Source organism: Pseudocercospora fijiensis (genome assembly GCF_000340215.1).
Source record: "Pseudocercospora fijiensis CIRAD86 unplaced genomic scaffold MYCFIscaffold_7, whole genome shotgun sequence".
Taxonomy (NCBI): domain Eukaryota; kingdom Fungi; phylum Ascomycota; class Dothideomycetes; order Mycosphaerellales; family Mycosphaerellaceae; genus Pseudocercospora; species Pseudocercospora fijiensis.
Genome location: NW_006921538.1, coordinates 2,461,884 through 2,476,375, shown reverse-complemented (window position 1 = coordinate 2,476,375; position 14,492 = coordinate 2,461,884). Strand labels below are relative to the sequence as shown.

Below are 14,492 nucleotides of genomic sequence, written 5' to 3'. Positions count from 1 at the left end.
ACATTGTCTTGGAGGGCACGGGAGTTATGGGCAGCGATCAGGAAGTGGTTTTTGTATATACGTGGTAGTCATGATCATGAACATATGGACGGGGTGGACAGTGCTTTCCTTCTCCATTCTCTGGATAAGATTGATTATCAGCAATTCCAAGGATATCGATACATCTCGCATCACTTCCCCCCCTTTCGAGTAACTTAACTCTCACCAATCGTGCTCATCAAACGCGGAGTCTGCGAAGTCCCAAGCTGACTTCTCCCCGTATCTGTCTCGGGAGGTCGATTCTCCTTATCTCCATCCCCATCATCCATCTCTCCCACCACCTCCTCAAAACTCCGACCATTCGAATTCTCCTGAGTGGCATGGACATAAACATGAGTAATATCACTCAAAGCCTCTCTCCTTCCTCCATCCCCATCCCCGTCCCCACCATCCACCACCTCCTGTTCCCGTTCCCGTTCCCGTTCCCGTTCCCTCTCCAACTCCTCATCCAACCTCCCCATCCCCACCACAAACTCCCTCTGCAAATCTTGTAACCACACCCTCAAATTCTCCTCACTCATCACTCCCTCTTTCGCTTGTATTAAATGCTCTTTTAAATTCAACAATAATTTCCTCCTCCTCGCTTTCAAAACACTCACGAAATTCCCTCCTGCTTTCCGACTCTTCCCAATCCTCTCAAGTGCCGTGCTCACACGTTCCGCAACCTCCACCACATCTCTGGGCAAAGGGACGAGTTTCGAGATTTTGAGACCGTAATGTTCCTCCTTTTCTGCGCCCGATGCGATGGTGTAGAGCATGTTCATGCTGGCGTCGGAAATGTCGACGGAGAGGTGTAAATTCACGACTCCGCTTCTTTCGGACAGGATTTGTGCGAGGTCTCGGAAATGTGTGGCGAACCAGACTAAAGCTCGACTTGACACGAGAGCTTCGGCGATGGCGATGGCGATGGACAACCCATCACGCGTCGAAGTTCCGCGGCCGAGTTCGTCGATGATGGCCATGCTGGAAGGATCGAGATTATGCAGGATGAAAGCAGTTTCTCGCATTTCGGAAGCGAAGGTGGAGACGTTAGCTTCGATGTTGGAATCTATGGAGACGCGAGCAAAAATTTGGCGGATGATGGGGAAGGCTGCGTATTGTGCTGGGACGAAAGAGCCGATTTGGGCCATGATGGTCATTAAGGCTATGGAGCGGATGTAGGTGCTTTTGCCGCTCATGTTGCAGCCTGTGATGATTTGGAAGCGGGTTTGTTGCGTAGCGTAGACGTCGTTGGGGATGTATTTTGTGTTGTTGTTACGCTGGAGGTTTTCTTTGATGGGGTGACGACCGGCTCGGATGGCGAGAGTTGCGCTCATGACTGGTCGGACGTAGTCTTGGAGTGCGACGATGTGGGCGAAGGAGGCGAGCATGTCGAGCATTGCGACGCATTCGCAGATTTTGAACATTCCTGACATGTGCTCGCGGAGGTTGACGATGAGCTCTCTGACGGATTTGTCTGACATGTTCAGCACTTCGATGTGGGCGTCGACGATTTTCTGATTTCGCTTCACAAGATCAAGCGTTTGGCATTCGATCATGTCCTTTCTTCGGTATACGTTGATGAACACAGCCGGGAGAGTGCGGTCTGCAAGCTCGTCCACACGAAGACGGAGGTAAAACTGGCGACCGTTCTCATATTTGGTAATGAAAGGAAGCTTGTGTTCTTCACCCATATCAGCGATATGCTGCATCGCATCGGTCATAGCCTCCTTGTACGTCTGACGTGCAACGTCGAGCAAACCATTGATGCCAGACTTGACAGCATATATCCTCTGATTGCGGAGGTCGAGAGGCTGATGAGCGAATGTCGTGTCCTCATTGATGGTGCTGTTAATCAAATCAAGCACGTTGTCGACGTTTTCTGGCGAACAAAGTCGCTGGATCTCTTGTAGCATCTCACTGCGAGAGCCAGTGAGCGATTCGAATACGGGCCTGATCAGTGTCACGAAGTGCTTCAGCATGATGACGTTATTGATAGACTGCTCAGTATTCAGGCCATGTGCCGGATTCGCAGGTACCAGGATAAGCTGTGTGAGGATCTTGTCAATATCTAAGAATGGCTTTAGAGCAGAGCGAACGTTGAAGAACATGTCCTCCTTCGTGCTGAGCTCTTCCACTGCGTCGTATCGCTTGTTGAGTGTGTCTTGATTCGTGACAGGCTGCAGGACATTGCTTCGTAGTAGCCGAACACCCATTGGCGTCAGTGTTTCGTTGAGGAGGCCAAACAGGCAGTCCTTGGACTTTGGATTTTGCAAGTTTTGCACAAGCTCCAAAGCCCGGATAGTCGACAGATCGATCATCATAGATCCTTCGGATGGCTCGTACTTGATGCGTAGCGCATGAAAGTGAAAGGTCTTCATCATTGCAATCTCGGCATATTTCAAAGCGGCGGCAAAGCAACAAACGGAATAGTAGTTGCCTTCAACAGCAGTCTTGATGGACTCAACATCCTCAGAAAAGCCCAGCTGTTGGATGTAGTCCAGCCCCGTGCTCTCCGCCCAGTACTTGCGATCCAGAAGAGTAATGTTGCATTCGAGATTTGACATGTGCTCTTCAATGATGGAGAACAGCTTCGACTTTGGGGTGGCTGAAGTTGAGATGACGAGGACGTTGGATGGATTGAACACCATGAGCTTGTGGATTGTCTTGACGTAAGTCTGACTGTCGTGGAATTGCGAAAGAACGGCCTCGGCAGTATCGAGATTGATGAATGCCAGGCCGACGGTCGGTGCTACGCCACGAGATTCGCTGATGGCACACACGATTTCCTGGCTCTCGACACCAAGAGTGGACACGCCGGTTCGGGGCCGTGCGGTCTGCGGCCGACCGATGCTTCGAGCAGCTGTACGCGGACGCGACTCGGTCGTCGTATCCTGGTAGGCTGGATATGGGGTTGCCGTGTTCTTACGGTTGCTGGTGCTCGTGCTGGTGCTGGTGCTGGTGCTGGTGCTGGTGCTGGTGCTGGTGCTGGTGCTCGTGCTGGTGCTCGTGCTATACGTCCCCGTCGGGCGTTTGCCTGTTGTCGTCTCGTACGACGTGGTCTGGTTGTTCGACACAGAGGCGGCCGCTGCGTAGTACGAGCTCGCCTTCCCATTGCGTGGCGCCGCCATCATATCGATGGTCAGATGTGCATGCAGCGGATGTGAGTGAATGTGAGTGAATGTGAGTGAATGTGAGTGAATGTGCGTGAATGTGAGGAATGTAAGTAGATGTGAGGGGGGAAGTAGATGTGAGTGCGAACTTGAGATGCAGCCACGCACGCGTGAAAGCTTGGGAGGCGACCAGATTCACCAGAACTGGAAGGAGCACTTGGGATAGAAGTAGCGACGCACGCGTGAAAGCTTGGGAGGCGACCCGATTCACCAGAACTGGAAGGAGCACTTGGGATGGAAGTAGCGACGCACGCGTGAAAGCTTGGGAGGCGACCAGATTCACCAGAACTGGAAGGAGCACTTGGGATGGAAGTAGCGACGCACGCCAAATTAAGCGCGCCCGTGGTTCGACTGCTTCTGCCGTGAGCTCGCATGAATCGTCAATCACGGTGTCAAATGACCAAAGTGTGTTTCAATGCTTCATCGCTTCGGAATCCTTGCTTTTTAATGGTACATGACGGTCAGACTGACCTGAGGTAAGCTCCATCCGCGCGTTACATATTAGCATTATGGCCAGCTAATGTGCAGCTCAAAGCGACGCCAGGATCTACTTGCTACCTGGGAAGAGTGCTTTGCCTGCCTGCTTGCTTGCCTCGAGTGCGCCCTTGAGGTTGAACTGGCTCGGGATGCCTTCCACTCTGTGCGTAGAATTGATATTCTTCACCAGGGTGATTTGGTAGCACGTTGCAGAGCCTTGACGGGAGATGATTGTGCTGTAAGCGAGGAAGTACTCCCAGATCCTGTACCATCTCACGCCGTACTTGGCGATGACCTTGTCCTTGTTGCCAATCCAGTTGCGGTACCACCTCCATATCGTGGCCGAGTAGTGTACCCCGATGGTGTCGATGTGCTTGACTTCGAAGCCAGCACCCTCAAGCTTGTCGATGAAGAATCCGAGGGGAGTTGACGCATCGGCCCCAGGGAAGATGTACTTGTTCATGAAAAGACCCCAAATCAGGTCCTCGTACTGCCAGCTCTTTCTGAGACCTGCAATTTGAAGGAAGAAGACACCATCGTCATCGAGCATATCGTAGACCTGCTTCAAGAAAGTGCCAAAGTATCTCACGCCAACGTGCTCGGCCATCTCGAGACATGTGATTTTGTTGTAGCCGCCCTGCGGTACTGGAATATCGCGATAGTCCATGCAAAGAATGCGACTCTGCTCCTCTGGAATGCCAGCCTTGCGAAGACCAGCGTTGCCCCACGCTGTTTGATTGCGGCCGAGAGTGACACCGGTAGCCTCTGCGCCGTAGTTGACAGATGCGAACTTGGCGAGTGTTCCCCAGCCGCAGCCAATATCAAGCATATTCTCACCAGGCTTGAGACCGATCTTCTCGCAGACGATGGCCAGTTTGTTGTCCTGCAATTGCTCGAGACTTTCCTCCTTGTTGATGTCCGAGACGATACCACTGGTGTAGATCATGCGTGGGCCCAAGAACCAGCCATAGAAGTCATCACCACGATCGTAGTGGTCACGAACCTGCTCTTCATCTTGGCTTCTGGTGTGCATGATGACCTCAGGCATCATACCCGTCAAAAAGAACCAGTAGAGGCTCAAGGTGAAGCGGAAGTTCGCCCAATCGTGTCGGTACTCCATAGTCTCAAGCATGTCGCCCTTGATATCCACCTCATTGTTGAAGTACATCTCGTGAAACGTCTCCATGGGAATCTTATTCTTGCCACGATACTTCATCTTATCGCTATCCTTCTTGAAAGTGAGATAGTTTTCGATTGGGAGGCCGGGAAACTTGGCCTTCTCGTTGAGACGTGGGGACATGGTAGAGGCGATGGTCCAGAAGGCCATAAGGATCGGGATTGCCGTGAGGATAGCGAGGAGCAGCCATGTGAAGAGACCTCCGCCAATGTGCCAGGAGATGTAGGCAGGAATGCCGCCCAGGAGGGTGAAGAGGAAGTAATTGTTGAAGGTATCGCTACCGGGACCGTCGGCGGGGAGAGGAGCATTCTTGATGGCCGGGTACTACATTTGCACATGTCAATGGCTGCAAGTGAGTATGCGTGAGCAATGCATACCGAAGTCGTGCGGACGCCATAGTTCTGCGACTCGGGCGAAGGAGACGGTGCTGCTGGGGTGTGTATGAATTCGAAATCGTCTTCTGGCAGCGAGTCGCCCTTCACTTTGCTGCGAGGGAGCGCCATGGTCACGCTTCCTGGAGTCAATGGCTCAGAAGGTCGACGGCGGGGAGAGGCACACTTCACGCCTGCTCTCTGAATTTCACCTCCAAGATTCAGGGACCCTGGAGCTCTCCAACTAGGGAGGCCCATACGTACCAGATTGTCAATACAGCACTTCTAACCGCAGCGACAACAACGCAATCTTTGCTCCTTTAAGTTCTTTTTAATATATCTTTTTATATAGAGGAGTTATAGCTTAACAATGTAGAACAAAAATACTCTAATTTGTATCTATTTTTAGAAAATAATAAAATTTCTAGTCGTTACCTATTGAATTTATAGGCTATATAGCCTAAAAGTCTAATTTAGAAGTTTAACAATTTTAGCATTTTTTAGGCCTTAGCATACTATTTTTAGTAATCTAAAATCTAGATCTTATAGTTTCATCTTATAAAAATCTAAATCTAAATTTATATATTATTATATAAACTAGTAGTAATATAATCTAGAAAGGAATATTATTTTCTTACTATATTCTCGTTAGTTTATCTTTTTATTTAGAAGAGCTATAGCTTAGTAATATAAGACAAATATACTTTAACTTTTATATATTTTTAGAAAATAACTAAAACTATTATAGCTATATACTAAGATTTACAAGAGCAAAGGGAAATTCAAGGACTTATAGGGAAAGAGATTGTAGAAAGAATTATAGTTAAAGAGGTAATTAGGGCTAGGAACGAAGGAAAAGGGGTAATCAAGCTGTTTATAGCATAAGAGCAGGACAAAAAGAAGCTAGAAACACAAAAAGAATAGACAACTAAGATAGGGAAAACAGCAAAGGTCTCCTAACAGCAATTTATAATTATAGCCTATAGTATAACAAGAAGCTTTAAGGAAGAATAGGATATTAAGAGCCTATAGAGACAAAACTAAGCTACAAGCCTAGGCCTAAAGATTATAAAAGTAGTATAGATTAAAAGGAAAATCGAAGAGACTAAGAAGCAGTCTTCCCTAATTATCTAGGTAGGGAGTATAGAGCAAGCTAATATAGTGCTAGACTAGGGGTTGTTCTAGGACTATAAGAGATTAGAAACAGAGATATATAGAAGCAACTATAGGATAATGCAGTGCTTCAAATATTAATACTATAGACACTTAGCAGCTAAGTATACAAAGACAACTAATACCTGCTCCTATTATATAGGGGATTACTAGGTCAAAGAATGCAAAGTATACAAGGGAGAAGCAAGATATATATACTGTACTAAAAGATACCCCTCTTAGGCGAAGGAATGCCTAGTAAGAATATAGGCAGCGAGGAAGGCAAAGGAAGCTAGAATTAATACACTAAAAAGATATATAACAAGCTAGGGCAGCTAGGTACAGAAGCAACCTAGCTAAGTGCTATAAAAGAGGTCTAGACAAGATAATAGGTTCACATTTAGGGCCTTACTAGTATAAGAGAATTACTAGCAACTAGGGAGACTAAGATACCTTAACATTATAGGAAAGGAAGCAGGGCAGACAAAGCTTAGTTAAATATTAGTCTAAAGTAAGGGAAGACTAAAGGAAAACTTATAGGGAAATAATATAGATAAAACCCAATAAACATTGCAACATTACTAAACATTATATAGTACAATATTAATAAGAGCAAAGATAAGGTATAGAGGAGCTTCCTTTAAGCACTAAACCTAAAAGAACATTACATTATTGCAATCTAAGAGCCCTAGCTTAACCTATATATAAAGAGACTAGCAACAGTTAAAGACCTAAGATACTACCTAATTATCTACAACTAGGGAGCCCTAAGGATATGTATCTATATTAGCAAGGAGATAGATACAGAAACCTAGTAGGCTATACTATAGGAGGATAGGGACCTAATATTAGTTTAAGTAGAGACATCCTAAGGTATACTCTAAGTCTACTACATATACAACCTACTACTAGACTTAAGAAGCAGTACCTAACTGAAAACCCTAGAAAGACTACCTAGAGTTATCTAGGGGAACACCTACTAAATCCTACTTAGGGATTTCAACCTCTACTACCCCCTCTAGGGCTTAGACTTTACCCTAGCTTACTACTTCCTAGCAGGAAGACTAATCGATATATTAGAGAGGGAAGAAATAGAAATTGTTACCCTAAAGGGACTAATTACTTAGGAGGCAAGAGGAAGCAGTAGTATACTAGATCTATGCTTTATATTATATCAGATTAGGAATAGGATTATAAGATATAGGATTAACTAGGAACTAGAAGAATTATTAGACTACTTCCCGGTATAGATTGAACTAAATGTCTAAGCTAATTAGGAAAGGGAACTAGAGGAGAAGCTTAACTAGAAGGGTGCCTAATAGGGCAGGATTAAGGAGGAACTAGAAAGGGACCTAAAACTAGAGGAACTCTTAACAAAGTACCTACTAAGGCTAGAGGATATTAACAAAGCAGTAGAAGAACTAATAGGAATCCTAAAACAGGTAGCTAGAAAGCATACCCTAGCAAAGAAACATTCACTATACTAGCAACTATACTAGACTAGTAAATATATAAGGAAGGTTAAAGCAGCAAGGAAGGCTAGGAAGCAGTAGATACAAACCTATACCTAAGAAGCATAGGACAACTATAACAAAGCCTGCTAGGAAAAGAAGATCCAGATTAAGAAAGATAAGATACAAGAATAGAGATCTATAATAGGAATAATTATAAAGAAACTAGAAGAGATATAGAGGATAGCTAAATAGGTAAGGAGACCTAAACAGGATAAGGACATACTACTACAATTCCCGGACATTATAGACTAATAAGGACAAATGCAGACTACAATAGAAGGGAAAGTAAGAGCCCTAGGCTAATACTTCTTCTATAGAAAAGTATAAGCAGACCTATTAGATATAAGGGAGATCGAACAAGAGACTCTACTACTAGGCATACTAAGAGATACCTAGGTTAAACCCGAAACTATTAAAAAGATCCTAAAGAAAATTCTAGGCAATAAGGCACTAGGAGAAGACAAGATCTATAACAAACTTCTAAAAGCATATAGGAAGGGGCTAGCCCTAGTACTAGCTAATATCTTTTTATAAAGCCTAGCACTAGGACACTACCTAAGACTATTTAGGAAGTCCCTAATAGTAGTGCTAAGGAAGCCCTAGAAGGAAGACTATATATAGCTCAAGGCCTATAGACTAATAGTCCTACTTAATATAATAGGCAAGGTGCTAGAAAAAATTGTCGCTAAAAGGCTAATAACCTTCGCCGAGGAAAGGAACATCCTTCCTAAAGGCTAGATAGAAGGAAGAAAGAAGAGGTCAATACTAATAGCTATAGAACTAATTATAGAACAGATTAAGTATATCTAGCACTATAGTTAAAACTAGGTAGCAACCCTCCTCTCCCTTAATATCTTAGGAGCCTTTAATAATATCTTCTATAAAAGGCTCCTATATATACTCAAACAGAAAGCTATACTAAACTAGATAGTCTAATTTATCTAGTCCTTCCTATAGGAAAGATTAATATAGCTTATTCTAGGCAAATTCAAATTAGACCTAATACTAACTAAAAAGGGAATCCCCTAAGGATTAATACTCTCCCTAATCCTCTTCCTTATCTTTATAGCAGACCTACTCCTACTCCTAGAATCAAAAAACACATTAGCATTAGGGTTTATAGATAATACGAACATCCTAGCCTAGTCTAAGACAATAGAAACCAACTACAAGATCCTAGAAGAGAAGCACTAGGAGTATAAAAAATAGGTAAGGAGGTATAGAGCAAAATTCGCCCTAGAAAAGTACTAGCTTATCTACTTTAGCAAGGCTAAATCAACCTATAATATAAAGCAATCAATCACTATCTAAGGCTTTGAAACCTAACTATTAGCAGAGCTTAGGGTACTAGGGATCTAGCTAGATCTAAAACTAAATTAGGGACTATAAGTAAAGAAGGCAAAGCAGAGGGCAGATGCTAATATACAATCCATTAATAGGCTTATAGCCTCTATATAGGGGGCTATATTCGAGAAAGCTAAAGTTATATACAAAGCAATTGTTAAACTAGCAATACTATATAGAGTATAGATATAGATAGCCTAGGAGAAAACACTAAAGAGGATTGAACAACTAGTTAGTAGGTCCTAAACCCAAAGCCTAAAGAAAATCCTAGGAGTATACAAAACTACACTAACAAGGGTAGTAGAAATAGAATTAGGGATCCTATTAGTTAAACAATACTTTAAGGGACTAAGACACTAATATATAGCAAAGACAATAGAATACCTAGCCTAATAGACTATCCAAAAGGCACTAGATAAGATAAAAGCCTAGTATATTAGGACTAGGAGGCGAGACAGACTACAAATAACTCCCTAGAAAGTTAAAGACCTAGAGCAATATAGAGTCTTAATAAGAGAAATGCTAGAGAAAGAGCTTTAGGGACTAAATATAAGGCCAAAGGAAGACAAACTAAAGGGAGAGAAACAAAGCCTAGTAGAATCAATTGCTAGACACCTATAGGAGTAGGAATAGAATAAAACATAAGTTAGACTAGGAACCCTAAAGGCACTAATCAAATTTGGTTAATACAACTACTAGCTCTATAAGGACCTAAATAGGGCCGAGGCAAGCCTAGCTATCTAAATTAGATCTAAACATATTAGATTTAGATCTTACCTATTTAGAAGAAACGTCCTAGGAATTAAAAGCAGGGCTTACTAATATAGCTACTAATCTCAGAACCCTAAGCATATACTACTAGTCTGCCCTTAATAGTTAGAAGGTAGAAGTAATTAGAGACTAAAAGCAATAGAAAGGGAATACGACAAGCTAATCTAGAGCAAAGAAGACCTAAAGAGGATAGTAAAGTAGATTATTAAACAGGGATTTATACAACAATTCGTACTAGTAAGGGAAACTAAGGAGTAGATAAGAAGGAGGGAAGAAGAGGGGGAAAGAAGGGCAGAGTAGTAGGCAAGGTAGTTAGAGGGTAACAACTATAATACTAGTATACCCTAGAGGAAAGAGAATAAGGAAACAAGGAAGATTAACACTTATAAATAGGACAGGAGGGAGGTTTTTACTAACTAAGTTGGTTTCCTACCTAGAATAATACATAGAAATAGACCTGCATAGGCCGAAAGGCACTACAATAGGCAAATGAAATATCTATCTATCTATATACTAAGATTAGCCTAAAACTCTTAGGTAAAGATTTTAAGATTTTAGTATTTATTAAGCCTTAGTATACTATTTTTAGTAATCTAAAACCTAGACCTAAAAGTTTTACCTAGTAGAAATATATTTTAAGATTCTTATTTTAATACGCTTACTATTAGTCTTAAAATCCTAAAGCGAATATTCTTAACAATTGTAGGCTTAGCAATTTAAAGTTTACAATTCTTAAGAATATTCTTTTCTAAGTTATAAGACTATTTATAGCTTATTTAAAGTGAAAGCTTTAATATAGATTCCTACTAGGTAAAACTATTAGGTTTAGGTTTTAGATTACTAAAAATAGTATACTAAGGCTTAAAAAAAGCAAAAGTCTTAAAATCTTTATTCTAGAATTTTAGGCTAATCCTAGTAGATAGCTATAACAATTTTAGTAATTTTCTAATACTAGATTAAAAACAGATTATTTTTGTCTTATATTACTAAGCTATAACTCGTCTAAAGAAAAAGATATACGAAAGGGAACCTAAGAAGAATTTAAGTTTTAAATTCTAGATTATAGAACTAATAGTAGCTATATTACGAGAAAAATCTCAAAATAGATTTTTATTAAGTAAAACTATAAGGCCTAGTTTTTAGATTACTAAAAATAGTATATTAAGACTTAAGAAAACGCTAAAATTCTAAAATCTCTAACTTAGAGTTTTAAGCTATATAGCTTATTAATTTAGGAGGCAACGACTGGAAATTTTAATATTTTCTAAAAATATACATAAATTAGAGTATCTTTGTCCTATATTATTAAGCTATAACTCCTCTAGATAAGAAGATATATTAAAAAGAACTTGTAGGGGCAAAGATTGCGTTGTAAATTCTTCATTAACAATCTGGTGTGTATAGAGCTCCGTCTCCAACTAGAATATCAAGCCCCACTCCACTTTCTTGGCAGCAAGGATGATCATCAGCTACGCGTCGACCTTTGGGAGCAACTTCATCTCGTCACGGACCTCATCAGCATAACAACGTGTGCAGCCAGCCTTTCGCGCATATCTACACCCTTTCGTGAGCGCCTTTTCAACTCCGAGTCGTCCCTCATGCGCCGCGCCGAGAGCATAACGCCAACCAAGAGGAGGGGATGGAGAACGAAGGGAAAGGATGCTTGCATACGTTGTTTTTCATCCATCTCTGCTTCATCATCGTCGCGCGCTGCTTCGAGCCGTGCAACTTCGCTGTAATCGCGACGGGAAGGGCACCTTGATACTGTATGGTGTATCGAAGCGGCATCGCCAGCCTCATGCGGAAATCATGGCCATCTCGGAGAGAAGAGCAGCATTTCGCGCAGGAGATGCTCAGCTTAATCATCTGCTCCGTCAATCGTCCATTGCCAAGTTATGCTATTGCATGTACTGTAGCACTTGCCATACGACGGTGACGGTGCTAGAATACACTCATCTGCTGCCGTGAAAGTGCCGAAGGATTCGTCCTTAGCGCCGCTACATCTCAGCTGGCACAGCAATATGGCACTATTAATAAAGTCTATTATAATGCCACACGCCTGGCCGCCACACCCCTTTCTTCGCTGTTCATCTCTGCTTTCCCTCTGGTGCATGTGGCAGCGTACGAAGCCGTCTGCTAACATCCAGCACAACCATGGCCCAGTCTACGATGCGCGCACTGGCATGCTTTCGGGACGCGAGGACGCTCATGCTGTGCGCAGTTGTGGCAGCAATTTTATTCGCGATAGGCCATCATCTGTTCTACTCCAGCTTGCAGGCTCGAGACATCTCTCAGACAACATTCGATCAAGCAAGAAATATCAATATCGGCACTGCCTTCGCCTTTCTCGTCAAGATCTGCCTGTCCATCGCTATCGGTGCAGCGTATGCCCAGGTCCTTTGGCGCACCTTCTTGCACAGGAGCCTCAGCGTTGCACAAATCGACTCGCTATCATCTTTGATCACCTCACCTGGGCTTGATGGCATCGGACACGCTGTCCGCTTTCCCGCCCTGATGGCTGTTGCTACTATCGGCTGGTTTATTAGCGTGGCCACCATCTTTCCACCCGGTACTCTCTCCGTACACGGCGAAGTTGATAGCAATAGGACTACTCTGACAGTACCTACCCTGGATTTTTCGCAGCCTATCATTCAGCGCGTTGAGGGACGTAGTATCAGTGCTTCTGGCATCAATGTGCAACCTGGCGATCCTTCATACTATACATTTCCCGCGCCACCGCGTGCTATTGCTTCAGTCCTGTCAACCATGACTGCTTTCACTGGTATACCTAGAGTCTCAGGAGCACAGTCCAACACCTCGTACAGCGTCAGCTTCTATGGGCCTGCCTTGCAATGTTCGACATCGCAAGTCAACACGAGCCCAGTCTTCTGTGATGGAGACGATGGTGGCGGTCTATCTAAGAGCAGCGTGTATTACACTTCGTTTCTGAAGTATCCACAGGACTCAGGATCATCGTTTCGCAGGTTCTGGGATCTGAATGCCTCGGTTCCTTCTGGTGGCAACGATACGATATCATGCAACGAAATCACCAGCTATCGGACCTCCGTGTTTGGAAACACGCCACCTGAGTTGTACGTCGTTTTGCTTGGGACGGATACAGTCAACATCACTGGCTGGAACGTGACCACATGTCAGCTGTTGAATGCGACCTACTCTGTCAACACGAGCTTCCCAGATGGTCAGCAAGTTATTTCTACAAAAGTCGATGAACTTACGCCACTAAAATCTACCATTGACTACTTCGAGGGTTATCATGGCAATATCTCGGACATCACCAACATTACTGCAGGCACGAATGGCATCTACAATTACCTGGCAATGATGGCATTGATGGGCCAGATCGCGGTGGGCACTGTGAACTCGGCGTCTGGTTCGCAACAGATGTCGTACGAAGAGGGCGCTTCGCTTGATGTGACCTCTGCTGAAGTGCCTTCGATCTTCAGTACCCGTCTCACCACCTCACCGGAGATGAAGGCGCTACATGAGGCCGTGTTTACGCTTTCGGATATCGCAGATATCGAAGACTCTGCGTTCGAAGGCTCTACGGCAGCACCGCTGGCACAGCAACTCGAGGAATTATTCCAAAATCTAACCGTAGCTATGTCAACCAATCCATCGACCTCATCGAATCAGTCAGTGACAGGTCTCGTTGACTTTCCCATTAACAGATACGCATATCAAGCAGAGCATCTGTGGATCTCTTACGGTATCGGAATCCTTCTCACAGCTCTGATCGTCGTCCTTGCATACTTCGCCGTTGCTTCGAATGGCGCACCCTACAGCACCAAATACTCGACATTCCTTCGCACCACACCTTGGCAGGCGGCCGAAAAGTCTCTCGCCGGCGAAGCCCATCTCGGAGACCTTGGTTCGGATCCTGTGCCGTTGAACATTGCAAGATTGCAGGTACATCTGGGCAATGCCACGCCAAGCGGAGTCGAAAGCGAGATACTTCTCGGCGATGCTCAGAAGGCTGGAGCGACCCCGATGGTGCATCTTCGAAGCTCGCCAAGCAACAACAGCCTTTGAGGTGCCCACAGTGCCTCAAGAGCAACGCTGGCTAATCGTACATCCCATGTTGAACGGGTTACACTGAGTGATTATGTCCGCCACTACACGTTGCGCCAAAACTTGCGCAAAGGAGATTCCAGACACTATCCAAAGAGTAGCGCACTGAGATACTTGCTGAAAATGCTCTTTTCATGCCTAGGATCTATGGGAGTCGTGTTGCCAGATAGTCGACCAACGCAGAACATCACGCAGGGATGCGAATTATCTGTGTGAGAGTTAGGGTGTTATTGAACGGACCAGTTGAATGGGATGTGGGGACTGAGGATGGAGATCGCGAGGAAACAACTATGACTGTTGATCAGATCCTTCGTGAGGAGTGAGCGAGATTGACGAAGTACCTAGAGGATAAGGTAGAAAGCTTTCCGAGCATGAATTGGAATTTCTCATCGCGACCTGTATTATT

General features: G+C 44.1%; 3 protein-coding genes across 3 annotated transcripts; 1 reads left to right on the top strand and 2 right to left on the bottom strand.

The window, feature by feature from the left end:
• Window positions 1-37: 37 nt before the first annotated feature.
• MYCFIDRAFT_189891 (uncharacterized protein) lies at window positions 38-3,152 on the bottom strand (the record flags this gene model as incomplete). The annotated part of the gene is made up of 3 exons (XM_007931090.1): window positions 38-120; window positions 428-2,952; window positions 3,073-3,152. 3 exons carry the CDS (start codon window positions 3,150-3,152, stop codon window positions 38-40), a joined length of 2,688 nt encoding a protein of 895 aa, XP_007929281.1.
• Window positions 3,153-3,738: 586 nt separating this feature from the next.
• Window positions 3,739-5,348, bottom strand: MYCFIDRAFT_78053 (uncharacterized protein; the record flags this gene model as incomplete). Its single annotated transcript, XM_007930739.1, has 2 exons — window positions 3,739-5,169; window positions 5,223-5,348. 2 exons carry the CDS (start codon window positions 5,346-5,348, stop codon window positions 3,739-3,741), a joined length of 1,557 nt encoding a protein of 518 aa, XP_007928930.1.
• A 1,101-nt stretch (window positions 5,349-6,449) lies between these two features.
• On the top strand, window positions 6,450-14,480 carry MYCFIDRAFT_208546 (uncharacterized protein; the record flags this gene model as incomplete). The annotated part of the gene is made up of 12 exons (XM_007931089.1): window positions 6,450-6,454; window positions 11,361-11,719; window positions 11,750-11,768; window positions 11,792-11,929; window positions 11,969-12,110; window positions 12,145-12,220; window positions 12,246-13,897; window positions 13,925-14,008; window positions 14,049-14,095; window positions 14,116-14,244; window positions 14,282-14,298; window positions 14,330-14,480. 12 exons carry the CDS (start codon window positions 6,450-6,452, stop codon window positions 14,407-14,409), a joined length of 2,748 nt encoding a protein of 915 aa, XP_007929280.1. The 3' UTR covers window positions 14,410-14,480.
• Window positions 14,481-14,492: the final 12 nt, after the last annotated feature.